Source organism: Cupressus sempervirens, chromosome 4, assembly GCF_028749045.1.
Source record: "Cupressus sempervirens isolate cs-2001-9-10 chromosome 4, ASM2874904v1, whole genome shotgun sequence".
Classification (NCBI taxonomy): domain Eukaryota; kingdom Viridiplantae; phylum Streptophyta; class Pinopsida; order Cupressales; family Cupressaceae; genus Cupressus; species Cupressus sempervirens.
Genome location: NC_143121.1, coordinates 762677049 through 762695071, shown reverse-complemented (window position 1 = coordinate 762695071; position 18023 = coordinate 762677049). Strand labels below are relative to the sequence as shown.

Sequence of the window (18023 nt, the reverse complement as noted above, 5' to 3'; positions counted from 1 at the left end):
TAAAGAATAACTAATATTTAAAAATATGCAAACAAAGAGGTTTCCACAATAACACACATCAAATGGAAACAAAAAAATACCTAATCAACCAAAGTTAAATCCACCAGATGGCACATTATAAACATCTATTAACAATACAAATCAAGCCAAAAAGGATTAATCCATTACTTATGGTGCCTTACAAAAAGAAATAAGAAGGAGACCACCTATCTATCATTACCAACAAATGATTTACACTTACAGCAAGAGCTCAACAAGCCTGTGGCAAACACCAACCTCAATCACAGCTTGAATTTTATCATTTGTACCATCAGAGACATAAGAAATAGCCTAGAAAGCATCTGTCAGAACTTCTTCATCATTTGAGTGAATAAGTTTCTCTAGTGTAGGTAGAGTTGGCTTTGTCTGGGGGAAAACATAATTCAGCAAGTGCATGACACAAACAACAATATAAAATTTAGTTTATTAGAAAAAATGTGGGTAAATTGACATACTTTCTCAAATTCTAGTTGTGGTTTGCCTTGGTAGAAATTAGACAAAGTCCATGTCGCATTTCTCAACATTGAAAGCTTAGCATGTTCATTCAATTGAGCAAGAAGTGGCATGATAGCACCATGAGAAAGAACTAGATCTCTACACTTGGGAGAGTCACTAGCCACATTACCCAATGCCCAAATAGCCTTACAATACAATAGAAAAACAACATATCAGCAAAAAAAATCATTAGTACAGATTAAGTTGATGGAGAAGTGAAACAATTTGCAAAAAAACTGACCTACTCTCGAACATCATCACTTGGAGAGCTAAGGAGTTGTACAAAAATTGGTACTGCTCCATGGTCAATGACTACTCAGGTATGATTAGATGTGCTTGAAGCTATATTATTCAATGCCCATGTTGCCTCAAATTGTAAGCAACAACAAAAGTAAAACCAACTGAATTAGCGATTCCAGAATCCTTTTCCTAAACAAAGAAAAATAGACTCTAACTTTTGGTAAAATAGGAGAAGAACCAGGAAGCTCAAGAAAACTCAAAAAGGTTCCTCCATTTACCTTTCTATCTGCTTTACAAAATAAAAAGCATGCACAAAAAACCATAGTTACACCACCCTAGGGAGGCAAAGTTTCCAAGGAAAGGTGGACAGAGAGGCCTCATTTTAGGGACAACAGTGGAGGAGAGGGGAGAGGGGGGTTTTATATAGTATATACTATACATATGGTACTTAAAAGGATAATTATGAAAAGATATATATCAATAAGTATATACGATACATATGGTACTTAAAATGATAATTATGAAAAGATGTATATCAATATAAGACATAAAGATGTAAAATACTAATTTATAGAAATTTAAATGCTTGAGTAGTGAAAGTGGGACATTGAACGTGAAAGTGGGACATTGAATATGAAAATTTTAATAACTCGAATGAGCAAATGAAAGAGTTCTAACTTCTATTATATGAATATTAAATAATAATAGTTATAGATATCTAAAGTATGAGTATCTCATCATAGAGATAATTACATGAGCAGCATGACATGATATACAATACACCTAATAGAATATTAAAACATGTTTAAGTTTTTTAAACAAAATTTATCTTTTTTGTTGGATAAGGTACACCCAACTGTCCCCGTCTCCTCAGGGGACTTGTTCCCATCCCCGTCGAGACAACAACCCAATGGTGACACCACTGGGGGTGTGGGAATGCCATCCCTGCCTCGGGTGGGTCTAGGTCTCAAGTACATTGCAGGAAAAGTTTGGGGATGCATCCACATGTTACTATGCAAAAATATAAGAGACATAAAAGACGTTTTGACAAATAGAATTCAGCCTAGCTCACTTCAAAATAAAACTGTATGGTTCTACCTGAAGTTGAGGAAAGTCCTGCCTTGTCAGAAACTCTACAAAATGTGGCACAATACTAGCCTCAATAACTTCCTCTATGGAAGGACTATGCTTTTTTCAAATAACCAATCTCATGTAAGAGATAAATGAAAATATAACTTATAATCATCTCAGTAACATAAATTGTAAAAATTTACCAATTGATAGTAGCTTTCAAAATTGAGTTGTTGCTTCAAGCTGCAAACTAGGATCATCAGACCATACTCCAACTACCATGGTAGGAAGGCTCTCCAACTTATCAGAAAACAAAAATATATATAATGAAACAAAAAATTCAAATAAGCCACCTATAGTAATAGTTCAAGAAAATTAAATACTCAGAATAAATAGCAAATTTGCCTAGACTTACCTATCAATAACCAAATAATAGTTGTAGTTTCAAGCTCTATACAAAATAATCAATATGTAGAATCAAACAGATACCAACGTAGAACAAATATTGAGGATATGGGAGAGGCTGTCATTTAGTAAGAAGTATGGAGAATTGAAAACTTAAAATACATATGATGCATTGCATTGTCCACAAGATATCAAAAAAAACAATACAAGATAATTTAAATCAATTATCAAGCCACCCTAACACACCTACAATTCCATTAACCCTCTTTCTCAAAGGCAATTAAGATTACAATTATTCGTCATATGGGAAAGTTCCAAAAAGTTTTATATCATAAAGGCTTTCATGGTGTTGTCATATTCAATTCTGCAAAAAAAATTTGATAGATAAACTACCACAATAATAGCTACTGAAATAGCCCAACACGCAAGGCCAGGAGAATATCTTGAGTGATCTTGATGGAAGAGATAACCCTTGATCAGGGCATGGAAAACTAAAGGGATACAGCAAACAAGCCAAATATATCAAAATGAACATACCATAACCTTGATCAAGGCATGTCAAACTAATTGGAAACAACACACAAAGCAAATATGTGCAAATGAACATGCCATCAAATAAATTCACCTTATGAAAATTCTAAAGCACTTAAGTTAAACCAAATATAAAATAAACACTTACAAACTATATCATAAGGAATTCAACAATACGTTGTAATCAATATACTTTATTTTCAAACTTCATCCCCAAGGGATTACTGCTTAAAATTTCTTCATGCAGGTGACCTCGATAAAACTAGCAAAAGTAGGACCACCAAATCTCCAACTAACAATATTGGAGACATACAACCACATAAGAAATATTGAGAGCTTTTCTTGCCCCATGAAAGCAACAAGACGATCAAACCTTTTAGATATTATCTATTTTCAGAGGAGGCTGGGGGCTAGTTTACCTAATATTTTATGAACAGATATAAGCTACTAAGTGCTCCTACAACTCTCACGCTCCAAATGGAATGCCTGTGTAGCTCCCGTGCGTGCTTCGTGAAACATAACAATAAACCCTAACTTGCCTCTTTTTTATTTTAACATGTTAAGCTCGTGTTGGTCAAAATTTTGACCAACATGGGCACGGATTTTTTTTAAAAGATATTTTTCCTTCCATATTCTAACCAATCTAAAACATTTTAATAGATGGTCAAAAATTTTGGTCTAAAAATGGGGTCAAATATACTAGTGTTGGGCTAATATTGTTTTGTTTGGCTTATACTTAAGTTCCTTAATCTTCTACTTCTTCATTGACCTTGTAAATTGTCACTCAGTCAAACTTCGTCTTCTACTCAACTTCTTGTCTTCTAACAAACATCTCTTCCATATTTCAACTCATCTATCTTCTTTACTTATAATATAATAATCAAACAACACGTTATCTTGTTAAATACTAACCAATCAAATGTTGATTGCAATTCCATCATACTTACTCTTCTCTACTAAACAACTTCACTACTTTACCTTATTATGTTCTCTTTTCAAATCCTCTTCATCAATCAATTAATATGGAACTCTAGTTTGTTATCCTCTTCATCAATCAACTACTATCGAACTCTAGTCTACTAGAAAATGTCTTACAAGTTTAGTTTGACATCAATGACAACATAACAATTGGTCAAGTTATAGTTTCCAACACTTGACATGCTTGGCAAGTGTGAGATTGATACTAGTTATAGAGGGGAGCAAAGTATGGTACCCCAACACTTGTAGGAAAGTGCAACAAAGTTCATATATGTAAGTAAAACATGTTGGACCATAGTGAGGCAATGGTCCTTTCAAGCTTGAAGCGTCTTGAGCACACATACCTCATCTTGGATCACATCTACACAAAAAAGGATCCTCTTGGTTTATACGGTTTGTATTCCCTCATTTTTATGTTCCCTTTATGATCTAATCTTAAGGGTAGTCACCGGTTGGCTTGTTGAATACTTAGTTAGCTTTGTATTCCTAACCACTAACTAATGCAAAGTTGGTCATCACATATTTATAAATACAATTACCAAACAAATTTTCAATTGAAGATTAAAAAATCTCTAAATCAATCAAAATAAAAAATACTAAGATAAATACTATAATCATATTTTTTTTAACATTCAATAGGAAACCATATAAAACACAAATAATATATATACTTGCTCTCACAACATAAATAAATATGCATCAAATCCATGAAGAAGAAGAATTTACAATTTAATTTCCCAAATATAAAAACCAAGGCATAAACTATCACCAATACAATTTAATCTTTAAAATTGTTATTTTCTAAATAACAATAAACTAGTAGTTGCATGATTTTGTGCTTGCAACAATAAGTTGATAGGTGATGGATAATTTAAATTTTTTTTAAATATAATCTTATATGAACAAATCAGTTTATTAATAATTTTCAATTAAATTAACATAATATTTACTAAAAATTTGAAATAGTTTGATAAAATTTATTTATTTAAATTCAATTTATCACATATGGGAGAAAAAAATCATTTTAAAAACCTATCAAAAAATAATGTTTCTAACAAATATTTTATTGACTAAATAAATTATAGAAACTGAAAAATAATATTTAAAGAAAAAACTAAACTAATATAGCCAATAAATTAAAATAATTTAAAAAACTAAAACCTAAATCAATTTAAAAAATCAAAAGTTAAATAAATAGATATCATTACATGAGCTAATTTAAAAAACTAAAACTTAAATCAATTTTAAAAATCAAAAGTTAAATAAATAGATATCATTACATGAGCTAATGTGGTGATGAAGTAATTATCTTTTAAATAAACATGAAAAGAAAAATAATAGTTACAAGTGGAAATTTAAATTATAATCTTATGTGAACAAATTAGATTATTAATAATTTTCAATTTAAATAACATAATATTTACTAAAATCTTTTAAATAGATTAATAAACATTAATTTATATAAATTCAATTTTATCAAATGTGAAAAAAAAATCATTCAAAAAAATTTGATCAAAAGATCTATTATGAAAAATTAATAAAAGAAATATGAAAAAATAATATGAACAAATAGCAACCTTTCTAACAAATATTCTATTGACTAAATAAATTATAGAAACTAAAAAAAAATATTTAAAAAAAAAAACTAATAATAAAATAATAATAATAATTAAAAATTTAAATTCTAAATCAATTTAAATTTAAGTGAAGATAACAACTAATAATGATCAAAACAAGAGTTTAAAGTGGAATGAGATAAGGAATGACTACAAAGTTCCCACAAATAGTCTATTAGCTAAATAAAATATCACTATCAATTAATATCTAAAATAAAAGTATTCCTTGAAATGTCTATTGTTCTCATATTTTAATTTTTTTAATTAATGCAAAGTGAAATAGAATATATTCTTTTAAAAAAATTATATAATTAATATTCTCCTTTGTTAGTTTCATTTAGTGGACAACATAAATGCTTGAAAGTTGAAACTATGAAAGTAAACCCCTCACGAAACATTCGGAATCTATTTTCCCAAAATAAGATAGAAGCCGAGTCAGACGCTTATCACCATCATGCCTTTGGCGTGAGCTAGATTTAACTAACAAAAGAATGTCAACGCTATAGAGGCTTCCGACCCCATCCATGTGTACCACAATATCTTACCAGATTTTCAATGGAGTGTTCTAAGAATTCTTCAAACATTCCTGTGCGCTTAAATTTAAAATTTATATATTTTTACCTAATTTACTTTCCATTAATATTTATAATTTTTAGATTCAAATTTTTTAATACTATTACTCTCCCTATACTTAAGTATTTATCCAAGGAGCTATCTCAAAGGCTGTTACCGTACATATAAATTTTAAATTTCAAATTTTATATAATTATTATTGTCCACTAACTTTTACTAATTTTCAAAGTCTCCAGTAATTGATTTATTTTTCCCAGTTGACAATATAATAATTTTTGTTTCCGTAGCAGACCAAGTTCATATACAGAGTTCGATGTTCCAAACTGTATGCTTTCAACGACACTAAACACGTTTTCGATTACGTTTTGCGAAAAATGCGTAAGCGTCCACGCCATATTTCATGGTTTTAAACGCATCTAATTATAATTTATTAACAGGTGTTTAGTGGAGAATTAGCAGAGCGAATTATGGCGAACTTTTTCCTTAACTTTACGAGTAAAATATAGCATGACTTGGCCGATAAACCCGGCCTTTTGACTTTACACAAAACCCTAAAATAGCTGACGGCCGTCCATCGTACAACGGAAAAGGCGCCGTTCCGTAAGGTATGATACGGGCTGTACGCTGCGTACCCACTGAATGTTCGCAAGTTTCTCTTTTAAATTCACCTTCCGTTGGACCTTGTACGACAGAATTTGTTCGACGGGAAACGAAACTGGGTCCGTTAGGGTTAGGGATTTTTCATGGGTTCTTGCTTCTCCTCATCTTCTGCTCCGCCGCATCCCACCGCTAAGCTCATTCTGGAAGACGGAGGGCTTAGAGAATTCCCCGAACCAGTCACTGTGAAAGGCATTGTTGCTGAACGGCCCGGATTCTTCGTCTGCGATGCGGATTCCATGTCATTTGACGATTATTTGTTCCCCCTGCCTGTGGAGGAAACCCTGGAGCTCGATCAGATTTATTTTCTGTTTCCTGAAGAGAAGCTCAAGGATCGCATTCCGGCATCGGATATGGCTGCCCTGGCCGTGAAAGCCGGCGCTGCTTTGAAGCGGACCGGACGGAAAAGAAACCGCGGACAAATAAGCCCTTTGAGGGATGAAAACCTTGAGCTTTTGCATGTTCGAAGGGTGAATCAGAAGATCCGAGCTGGAAATTTTAGGGCTGATGAATCTGAGGTGTCAAAATCGGGAAGCGGTAAGAGATTGCAGAATAATCCGTCCAGGCGGCGAGTTCTTGCAAATAAATCGTGGAAGACGAAGCTTAGCACGATTCAGGAAGGTATTTCTGTCAAATGACGGATTGTTCTCTGACAGCCTGTTATTTTTATTTTCCTCGTGACGGTAGCGAGAGCAGCGGTACCATGTGACCGGCCGGCTATATTTTTTGAAGTGCCGGTAAATATTTCAGCGTGGTCAATTTGTGGGATCTGCTAACCTTGGCTATCGGTGGCTTTCAGAGAGGAAATATTAGGGAGGTATAATTCTCCAAGATCTCGGTCATATGAAGGTATTCTGCGAATTTGAGATGGTGTTTTCTGTACTGGTATAATAATTATTTTGTTAGTTTTAAAATATATATATATATATACATATATATTTTGTTAGTTTTGTTAGCAGATTATCTGGCCAGGGGAAAGTAGTATCGGTAAATATTATTCCTTTTAAGCTTAATTCATAGCTGTTAAGCTCTGGCATAATAATGGACTGCACAGAAATGCATCTTAATAGATGTTATTTTGTTCAGCAGTATGAGATGTAATTAGCTTTTTTCATTTTCAGATCAGATGATGTCGGAGTTTGAAAGATTAAAGCCGCTTAAATTTCTCGTTAGAAATATTGTGCATGCGCTCCTCATCTGTGGTGTGGAGTTGAAACTTCGTGAATTGAATCAGCAACTTTAGCTGTTTAAAGTTCTGTTTGAATGTTTGTTTCGGTCTTCCTCAGGAATGATTGTTGCCAACTCATGGCAATTAATGAGATAGAAAGAAAAATATTTAGAGGCGTATTCTACTAAAATGATCTCGTTCGATGAAAAAATCCGACTTCTGGTTTTTAATAGTGCCATGTAGTATTATTATTATTAATAATTATTTCTCATTCATCATCATAAAAAGACCATAATTATCTTAACAATTAGAATAAGTGATTCTTCATCAAGGTGATAAATAGTTTAACAGTTTTAACATATAATATCTCACAAATTATGTTTTATAAAATATATCTAATAAAAAATTTGAGAGCAAATGTTTACAATTGAATGTGTAAAATTCTTTATCAAAAGTTGATAATAACAATAGTTTTGAATTTTATTTTTAAAAAATATTATTAAGCCGATAGGCTTATTGTGGGAGCTTTGCTCCCTCATTTTCTTTTTTCGACGGAAATGTTGTTGAGTCGACGGAAATGTTGTAAGACTCAACGGAAATGTTGTAAGACTTCTCAAGTTTATGATTTTCCGTTGATATGAAAACTCATTTAAGAAATTTGAAGTTTCCTTTATCATTGTCAGTTTTGTAGGAATGTTTCTAACTTTTATTTCTTTTTCTAAAAGTTTCTATTTAACTTATATATTTATAAGCTAATTTATGTTTTTCTTCCATTTTTGACATTGTGTAGGTTCTATTGGATTTTTCCCTATCAACATTTTTTGTTATTTTCTCTTCTTGTGTATGTTCATTTTTTTTCATATATAAAGGTATTATAATGTCACAAGTTTATTAAATTTGATTGGCTAAAATGAGTTGATATATAAGGACAAATTTATAGTAACTATCTGTTATATACAACTTTAGGTATTTTCTTGTTATTAAAATATTTATTAAAGTTATAGTAAATAAAATAAATATCTAGTATACACATAATAGATTTAATCAAGTAGTACTAATAATTATAATATGTAATTTAGTTATTATAAAGTGAAATTATGATTGATATTATAATAATTAAGCCGATAGGCTTATTAAGTCGATAGGCTTATTGTGGGAGCTTTGCTCCCAGATTTTATTTTTTTGCCAAAAATTTTGTAAGACTATTTTTCGATGAAGGATAAAAACTCTTTCCTTCTTCATGATTTTAAAAACCCAGTTAATAATTAGAAAGTTTCCATTTATTTGTTTAGTTTAAATTTCTATATTTTCCACTATTTCTATATAATATTTTGACTCTTAACGTTAAATTCTCAACTATAATTTCTCTTCATTTAAGCAATGGATTATAATCAGTACTAAAAGAGGTGGATGTAGGTGTTTATCCTTTTGCTACTACCATGGAACAATGCCAAGATGCCATATCTTTTGTCTATTATTTGATTCAATAGTTTTCGCACAAATTTGTTCCACAATTTATCAATGACGATTTTCTTGGGAGGGCATGTTGGTTGTAGGAGTTAGTTTTTGTGTTGCAGAAATAATTTTGAGCCAGAACTTACACTTTTTTCCAATGCAAATTTTTAGCAATAGAACATTAAATTTGCCGAAAACTTGTGATCAAGAGTATTTGGAGGTTGTGGTAATGAAATTGTACAATAGAAACTTGGCTTCTGAGATGGATTTTTTTACTAACTTTGGGAGACTATGTGACATTTAATTTGTTGGTATGTGGGTTTTTAGATTGGATAGGAATTAGAGATTTTTTTTTTCATCTTGTTAATGTGTATTCATAGATATGTTAATAGATTAAATACTCTTATTTTAAGGTTCATAATTAATGTTCTCATTAATATTCAATATTATGGTTGTACGATTTGAATAGGTCATAAAATATTGTAAAGCTATGATTATTTTGAGTAATTATATGTTGCACTTCTTAGAATCGATGGAATAGAGAATATTTTAATTAGTATGCTTTTTTTCTAGACGAATTGTGTATTGTGTTTCTACTACATGAGATTTTGAAAAAATACAAACATCAAGATTTTATTTATTTCAGATTTCTTTGAGTATAGTTTGTTATAATTTTTTCATGAATGTTCTATATTTCACTCTATTTAAATTTGAATTTTTTTCATTAATATTCTAGATTATACTCTATTTAGATTTAAAACACAATCTATCTTAATAGAAACATAAAAAATTTTTAAAAAATCAATTGTACCATCGTATGTGTCATTTTAATGGTAATTTTTCTATTTTGAGAATATTTTAGGATATTTATATGTTTTCCTTTAAATTTTTTCGTAGCCTCTTACTCAAAATTTATTCATAATCAAGCAACACAATATAAATTTCCAATTTTATGATTTCTCTAATCCAAACATTAGGAAACATTTACCATCACAAAAATGGTTTAATTTAAACAATTTTTTTTCTTTTGTTTTATGCTTTAAGTAAGTTTTCTTAGCCATCACTCAGCTATGATTCTTTTAACAAATTAAAAAAACCTACTTAAGTTGATAGCCAAATTGTATTGAGCCTCCTCTACTTTTTAATTATCATTGGCAAGTTTCTAATTCTCTAACCACTTTCTAATTTTAGAGCTATAAGATTTCCACAATCCATTAGATTTCATTTGAATTTTGGAGTATGATTGTGTCAAGATTTGATCCATCATGAAGATGTGAGAGACCCAGTTTCTAATTTTGTTTAAGATTTTGTTTATAAATTAAAAATATTATGAAATGTTGGTGAGGGAAAATGTATTTCCAAAGAACAACTTCATCAATGAAAATGTCTATTTTTGCATTTTATCATTCAAATACATTCGTTGAGGTAATGAATTGTGTCTTTTTTATAAAAAAATTTAATAAGAATTTTATGAATTTCTATCCAAAAACATATAAGAAAGAGACTAGATAGAAGATAAGGAAAATATATTAGCTTTTATAAATATATTGGTTTGGCAAGTTATAAAAAATAGAGACGATTACAAGTACCATTTATAAAATGTAAATAATATTAATAATGTATTTTTAAAAAAATTATTAGTATAGATATTAAAAATATTATTATACAATTTTCTCTATAATCTATCGTGCATTTATTGGTATAAATTTAGTTAAAATAATATGTTGGTTAGAGATTGGCTATTGATTTCTTTAATTTAAAAAAAAAATTATCAATAATTTATTAAAATGTAATATTAATTGTGGCTAAGTTCTATTTATAGAATGTAAATAATATTAATAAAATATTTTAAAACTTCTATTATCAAATAAATTCAAAGAGAGATATTTAATTTTTTACCAATTAAAAATAATAGTTATCATAAGTTAAAAAAATTTCAAAAAAAAATTCTTATGAAATGTTGGTGAGTGAAGGTGTTTTTCCTAAAGACACAACTTCAACAATAAAAATGTCTATTTTTGCATTTTATCATTCAAATACATTTTTTGAAGTAATGAATTGTCTTCTATTTTTTTAATTTAATAAGAATTTTATGGATTGCTATGCAAAAACATATAAGAAAGAGATGAGATATAAGATAAGGAAAATATATTAGCTTTTAGAAATATATTGGTTTGGCAAGTTATAAAAAATAGAGATGATTACAAGTACCATTTATAAAATGTAAATAATATTAATAATGCATTTTTAAAAATATATATTAGTAAAAATATTACAAATATTATTATACAATTGTCTCTATAATATATCATGTATTTATCGGTATAAATTTAGTTAAAATAATATATTGGTTAGAAATTAGCAATTGATTTCTTTGATTTCAAAAAAAAATTATCAATAATTTATTAAAATGTAAAAATGATTGTGGCTAAGTTCTATTTATAGAATGCAAATAATATTAATAAAATGTTTTACAACTTTTATTACCAAACAAATTCAAAGAGAGATATTTAATTTTTCACCAATTAAAACAATAGTTATCGTAAGTTAAAATTATTTCAAAAAAATATTGGATGGTAACATTATTAGATTCTTTCATTTCAAAAAAATAATTTCTATCACTATAAAGTCTTCTTTATAGTCTATAATGTATTTATTTGGTATAAATTAATCAAGTCATTTAAAAAAAAGATATTTATGTTTGCTCATAGTTTTGGTGGTCTATAATGTTGACTAGGTAATGTTGAGTACGGTTTCAAAGACATATTAGTTTATTAATTGAGTTGACATTTTTTTTGGTAAATTTTTTATCTTCACAATGAAAACACTCATATCGGCTCATCGTTGCGCATACAAAAATGCACAACTGCTAGTAAATAAAATTGTTATTTAATTAGAATTATATTTATGTACATTTTTCTTATCATGAAATGACACTTCAAAAGGATTTATTTTCTTACAAGAAATATTGAGTTTAAGATAATTATTTTTGACTCTTCTTAAATGAATAGATTCCTATTGTCAAAATATCTCAATAATCTTTTAAAATAAAATGTTGCTACTAGTGGCATGTTGTGATGGTTAAGTTGTTGTGTTGTTATCCTTGCCATCAAGGTTCAAATCTCATGGGGATGAGGTCCCTCGTTTGTGGCCTCACTGGTTCATAGCTCCAGGTCAAAGCGTTTACCCCTTTAAAACCACCTTTTAAAATAAAATGTTACCAAATTTTTAAAAAATCAGTTTACATAAAAAAAATTCAAAACATAAATGTATGTAAATCAAAGAAAATATTTGTGCAATTATTTTCTTAAAGATTATTTTTTGTCTAAACAATTAAGTCTAATGTTCATTGGTGAAAAAAAATTATTAATCAAATTTAAAAAGATTAAATTTATTAATTACTAGATTAAAATATCTTAATAAATAAAAACTTATAACTTCACAAAAATAAAAAAAATGATCACAAGTCAAAAAAATAATAATTAGAAGAATTTTTTAGAAGTTTCATAAATTAATAAAAATCAGTGAAAATATTTATGCACATACTTTGTGTGAGATTATTTTTTATCATATTAACAAACAATTAGATCCAATGCTCATATCTAAAATATGGTGAGACTCATCAACCATATTTTATAATCAAGATTCTATTATGGAAACATCTCAATATTTTTTTTCCAAAAATTTATTAAAATTATGACCATATTTCATAATAAATTAGTGAATATTAGAATTTTTTAAAAGTTTTACATTGAATAATAATTAAAGAAATATTTATTTATATATTTTCTAAAATTACTTTTTTAGTATTAGTCATCCATTACATCCAATTCCTCCATATTAATAAATATTTAAATCCAACATTCATATATGAAAATCCTTATCGTGAGATTCATTAATGAAATTTAAAAAGACTAAATTTATCAATTATAAATTTTTAAAAAATTCTAAACACTACTATGTTATGCATTAAAAATAAAAAGTTCATTACTTTGCCTTCAATTCAAAAGACTAACACCCTAATGATTCTTAGGCCCCATCATCAAATAAAGCACAAAAACTACTAAGCTAAATATCAAAAAGAATGTCACTCCAAAATCTCTACCCATATATTGATGTGGAAGTCACATAGCATTTCAATGTAAGCAACCAATTAATGATGATGCATAGGCACTTGTGGGGTTAACTATGTTCCCAATCCTTCTAATCACCCTAGCTCATAATCCTCCAAGGGTGAGAAAATTCTAGAGCTTCCCAAGGTCACTCTAAGCTTGATTCTACCTTCCCAAGGTTTCCCTAACTCAAGCTTCCACTTTGCCCACCTTTTCATTATTTTAGGCTAGGCAATTCAACTCCACAATTGACTACCCGACCAGTGTTCTACCAACCAATATCTTATGCTTCTTTAAGGTTATATATCCTCCATTGAATGGATTTCATGACCTTTAAGAAATATAACAATGGGTTTCTATTAGTTTGCCAAGAATCAATTATATGCACCAAACAGGCCTAGTAGACCAAATTTGAGTTTTTCCACCTAATTTTGAAATTGATTGAACAAGACTAGAATCTTTTCACCATTCATGGCACCCATTTGGGAGATTCAAATAATTTCACAAAATGAGATGCAAGTTTGTCCATTAAGTCCCCTGACCCAAATTTAGCCCTTTTTAGCCTAATTAGGCCTTCTAATAGTCACTTCTTCTTTGAGATTGAAATGAGTATCAAGATCACAACCTTCTCAACCCAATGCTCATAACAAGTCTGCAAAAGACCAAAGAACACGATTCTAACTCCTAATCACAATTCACAATCCATGCGGCCATAAATCATGATTCTTTTGCCATCTGCCTTGGCTCAACACCACACAATGATCAGCCTAGGGCTTTAGTGTAAAAATAGAAAATCAATGAAGAACAACCTAAAATTACCAAAATTGGGATATGTGTGTCCTAACCTAATAGTCCACCAAGTCATTTGGATTTCTAATCCTAGAATATCAAGTTTTGAACCATTTCTTTGTAAAAACCCTATTTTTTAAGGGTTTGTGACTAGTTTGGCTTCAAACTCACAAAAAAATCACCTAAAAGCACTTCAAAACCTCATACAAAATGTAAATGAAAGATAATTTTTCACTCTATAACCTTCAATCAAATTCTCTATCATTAGGTACAATGTGGCACGTAAATGATACAAAAAAGAACACAGGAAAATAAAGTAAACTTGCTAAAACTTAGCTTGACTAATCAACTAACTGCCAAAATAAGTTTTCCAAGGCTTTTGTATGCTCTTGGATTGGTTAGGACAGTTCTTAACTGTTTGTCAAGTCCAATGTGATATTTTTGCAATCTTGAGCAAAAATATGTGAAAATTGTCAAGATTCAACATTGCAACTTTTGTACAAATTTAACATTTTGTTACTATTAGGAATAACCATGGATAGAAATAAAATTACATGTGAATGTAACCAATATCATAAAATAATAAATTGCACAAAATAAAGCACAAGACAGAAAGATTTAGCATGGTTCACCCAATTCTTGGGCTACATACACCAACAACAAGTCCAATATTATTATTATCCAATGATTACAATCTACAATTCCTTATAGCTCAATACCGCTACAAGAAGCTACAACCTCATCATACATTATGAAATCACTAACCCTAAGCCATTTTATACAAGTTTTTATCGCTTACAAAATTAGGGCTAGAATAAGTCATCCAATAGAAAAATAATAGTCAACACCTTTTACAATAGTAAATTCATTTTTGGCTTTGGGGGCATTGCCCTTGAAAACCCCCACGAGGGCATTGTCCCTTAAACCCACCATGTACTGCGATAGGGAGTGCACCTAGGGCGTTGCTTCAAGACCCCACAAGGGGCACTGCCCCTTGGCCCCATCTTGGGGGTGCTTCCCCAAATTCCCCATAGAAAATTAGTTTGCACCTCCTATATCATCCATCAAATCCTTAATCCTAGGCATGGGCAATCTACAAAGCATGTTGATCTTGATAGCTCTTGAATTGGTGCATGTCCTCCACTTACCATCCTATTTGGTTACTAGTACAATTGGAAATATACATTGGATTAAAATTTTCCTTATGAGCCCCTCATCCAATAGTTCTTGTACTTTCTTCCCTATCTCTTCATTTTGTGCAAGGTTCATCTTACATGCAGACGTGTTTGGTAGAGTAGATCCTAGAATAAGGTCTATTTGTTAGATAACATCTCTCATTGTTGGTAGGATATCTTGTATCTCTTTCACCACTATATCTTTATACTTCTTTAACAATTGCTATACATCTACGAGTACTGTGATGGGTATTTTAGTCCTAAATTCCACCTTAGGTTTCCCCATGATGGCATAGCCTTTCTCTCCTATTTTTAAGATCCTAAGAAAATATATTCCACTTGTCATCATGATACTAGGCCCTATGGACTTCTCTTCCCCTTGATTAGATAAAGGGTCCACTTGAAACATTTTACCCCCCTTGGTTATCATATACAATTTCTTCTCCCCATCATGTATGACTTTAACATCATATTGACATGGACACCCCAATAGAGGGTGACATCCATCCATAGGTAGTGCACCATATAGGACTTTATCCTTATAGTCTCCTATCTCCAACTCTACATAGGCTTGTTCATCTACTAAAACATGTTGACCTTTATTCAACCAAGATACTCTATAGGGGTTTACATGGGGTAGTCTCTTCTGTTTTAGTTTCTCTACCATCACTAAAGTGGTGCAAGAGCACCTAAAGTACAAGAACACAAGGAGGTTAAGAGTCCTTAGATCAGATATTAAAATGTATTTATGTCATTTATATAATTTATTTGAGTCCTTTGAGTCAAGATGTAAAAGCTAGACAAGACATTTGTAATAGGTTGTCAAAATTATGCAAGGTGGTATTAATGTGGTCAATAAGGTTTAAATATATTTTTAAACCCAAGGAATAGTATAAATATTGTAAATGGTGATTAATATTCAATTATTACGTGTTTGTAAGGTTTGCACAAAGTTGTGAGGTCGAAATTTTAAATATTGCAACTTTGAAACTTTGCAAAAAGTGCAAAAAGCCCTAAAAGAATATAATAAGTTGGTTCAAAAGGTAGTTGGGAAGTTGTAGGAGGATGTAAATCATCAAATGTTCTATAAAATCATTGTACTTTTCATTCCAAATAATGAAGAAGAAGGAAACATTTTGGAAGGGTCTTGGTGCTTTCTACTCTTGTTATTTTGACTTATTTTTCAGTTTTTGTGTTGGTTTTAGGTCTTGTACGACTATTTATGGCCTAGAAATGATATAAAATCTATACATTTGGATAGGTTGATGAAATAAATTTATTCTCTTTTTGGTTTGGATTAATTTAATTAAGTTTTAAGGAAGTTATGGCAATTTTGGTAAAAGTTGTTATTTGTAGATTTGAGAACGCCCAACTATAGTCAAATTAAAATGTTTGGTACACAAACATCTAGAAGAACCGAAACCCATAATTATACTCAATATGAATATATGTAAATTAACATTCTTTTCCCTTTGGTTTGAGTTGTTTTTGTAAAAATATGTGAACATTATGAAACATTTGGGGAAAACTATTTTGTAAAGATCTTTATTTGAGTTACAGTTTGTAAAAATATGTGAACATTATGAAATGTTTGGGGAAAACTATTTTGTAAAGATTTTTATTTGAGTTACATGAAATGATTTGTGCTTGTATAATGATTTATGGATTTTATAGATTAATTGCTTATAGATCTTGAAAGTAGACTCACAAGTGTTTAATTTTGTTTTTTGTTTTTTGTTTTATTTGGAATCATTTTTAGAAAGATATTGGATTCCCTAGGTAAGGTTTCATGTTTTCTTTCTGGTTTATGACAGTGAGAAATGGGTATTGGTGTAGAGACCATATATTCTAATTGAATAGTTGGATTAGTCTCAAATTTTGATATGTTTTAGAAGGACTAATTTTTTACATTTAGACTATAAGTTTTTTCAAGAAGATGCATAAAAAATAAGTTATGAACAATGTAATCAAGAATAGAAATCAAGCTATGTTAATGAAGGAATATTAAACTTGTGTTTAACCTCATGAGATGCCTCTATAAAATGAAGTTGTTTAATGGATGTTAAAGTAATGAGGAAGGATATATATATTATTATTATTTTTTGGATTTTTATCTATGTTGAATTTTTATGACAGTGATATGTAGATTTGGGTTTTTTTCTTAAATCCTACTACATCATAAAGCCAAAATATTTTTAGTAGATCTTGAATCTATGATGACCTTACATGATCTAGGGGATAAAATTTAATGGAAATTGAAATATCCCCAATGCTCCAAGAATCAACATCATTACAAAGTGTTCAAAATTATGACTCCAATACAACTTGAACGGGCAAAATCAGAGTCCAGGTGACCAAGTTATAGCCAGTCAAAGTTTGGTCAAACCTAGAATAGAGGCTGTAAAAAGGTGAAAATTAATCATCTCAAAAGTGGTCAACAATGGATTTGAAATTGAAGAACTCGTCAAGAGCTTTCCAATGGTGTTTGTTTCTTCAAAAATGGAGACCGAAGACTGGATGTAGAAGTTATGACACTTTAAATTTCAGGTAAAAATATGTATTCTAATGGCATCACCATTACAATCAACATGGTGATGTGGCACATTGGGAATCATGTGGCAAAAAATTGTTGAAGAGATTTGAACTCCCAACCTCCATATCTTAACCTTCCTCCTTAACCACTACACCACACAAGTACCTTTACTAATTTAAGGAGGGA

General features: G+C 29.9%; 1 protein-coding gene and 1 pseudogene across 1 annotated transcript; one reads left to right on the top strand and one right to left on the bottom strand.

The window, feature by feature from the left end:
• Positions 1–237: 237 nt before the first annotated feature.
• LOC149563609 (importin subunit alpha-1a-like) lies at positions 238–6343 on the bottom strand (annotated as a pseudogene).
• Positions 6344–6626: 283 nt separating this feature from the next.
• On the top strand, positions 6627–7869 carry LOC149563608 (uncharacterized). Its single transcript, XM_089824039.1, has 2 exons — positions 6627–7454; positions 7727–7869. The coding sequence occupies exon 1, from the start codon at positions 6692–6694 to the stop codon at positions 7241–7243; it is 552 nt and encodes a 183-aa protein (XP_089680165.1). The 5' UTR covers positions 6627–6691; the 3' UTR covers positions 7244–7454; positions 7727–7869.
• Positions 7870–18023: the final 10154 nt, after the last annotated feature.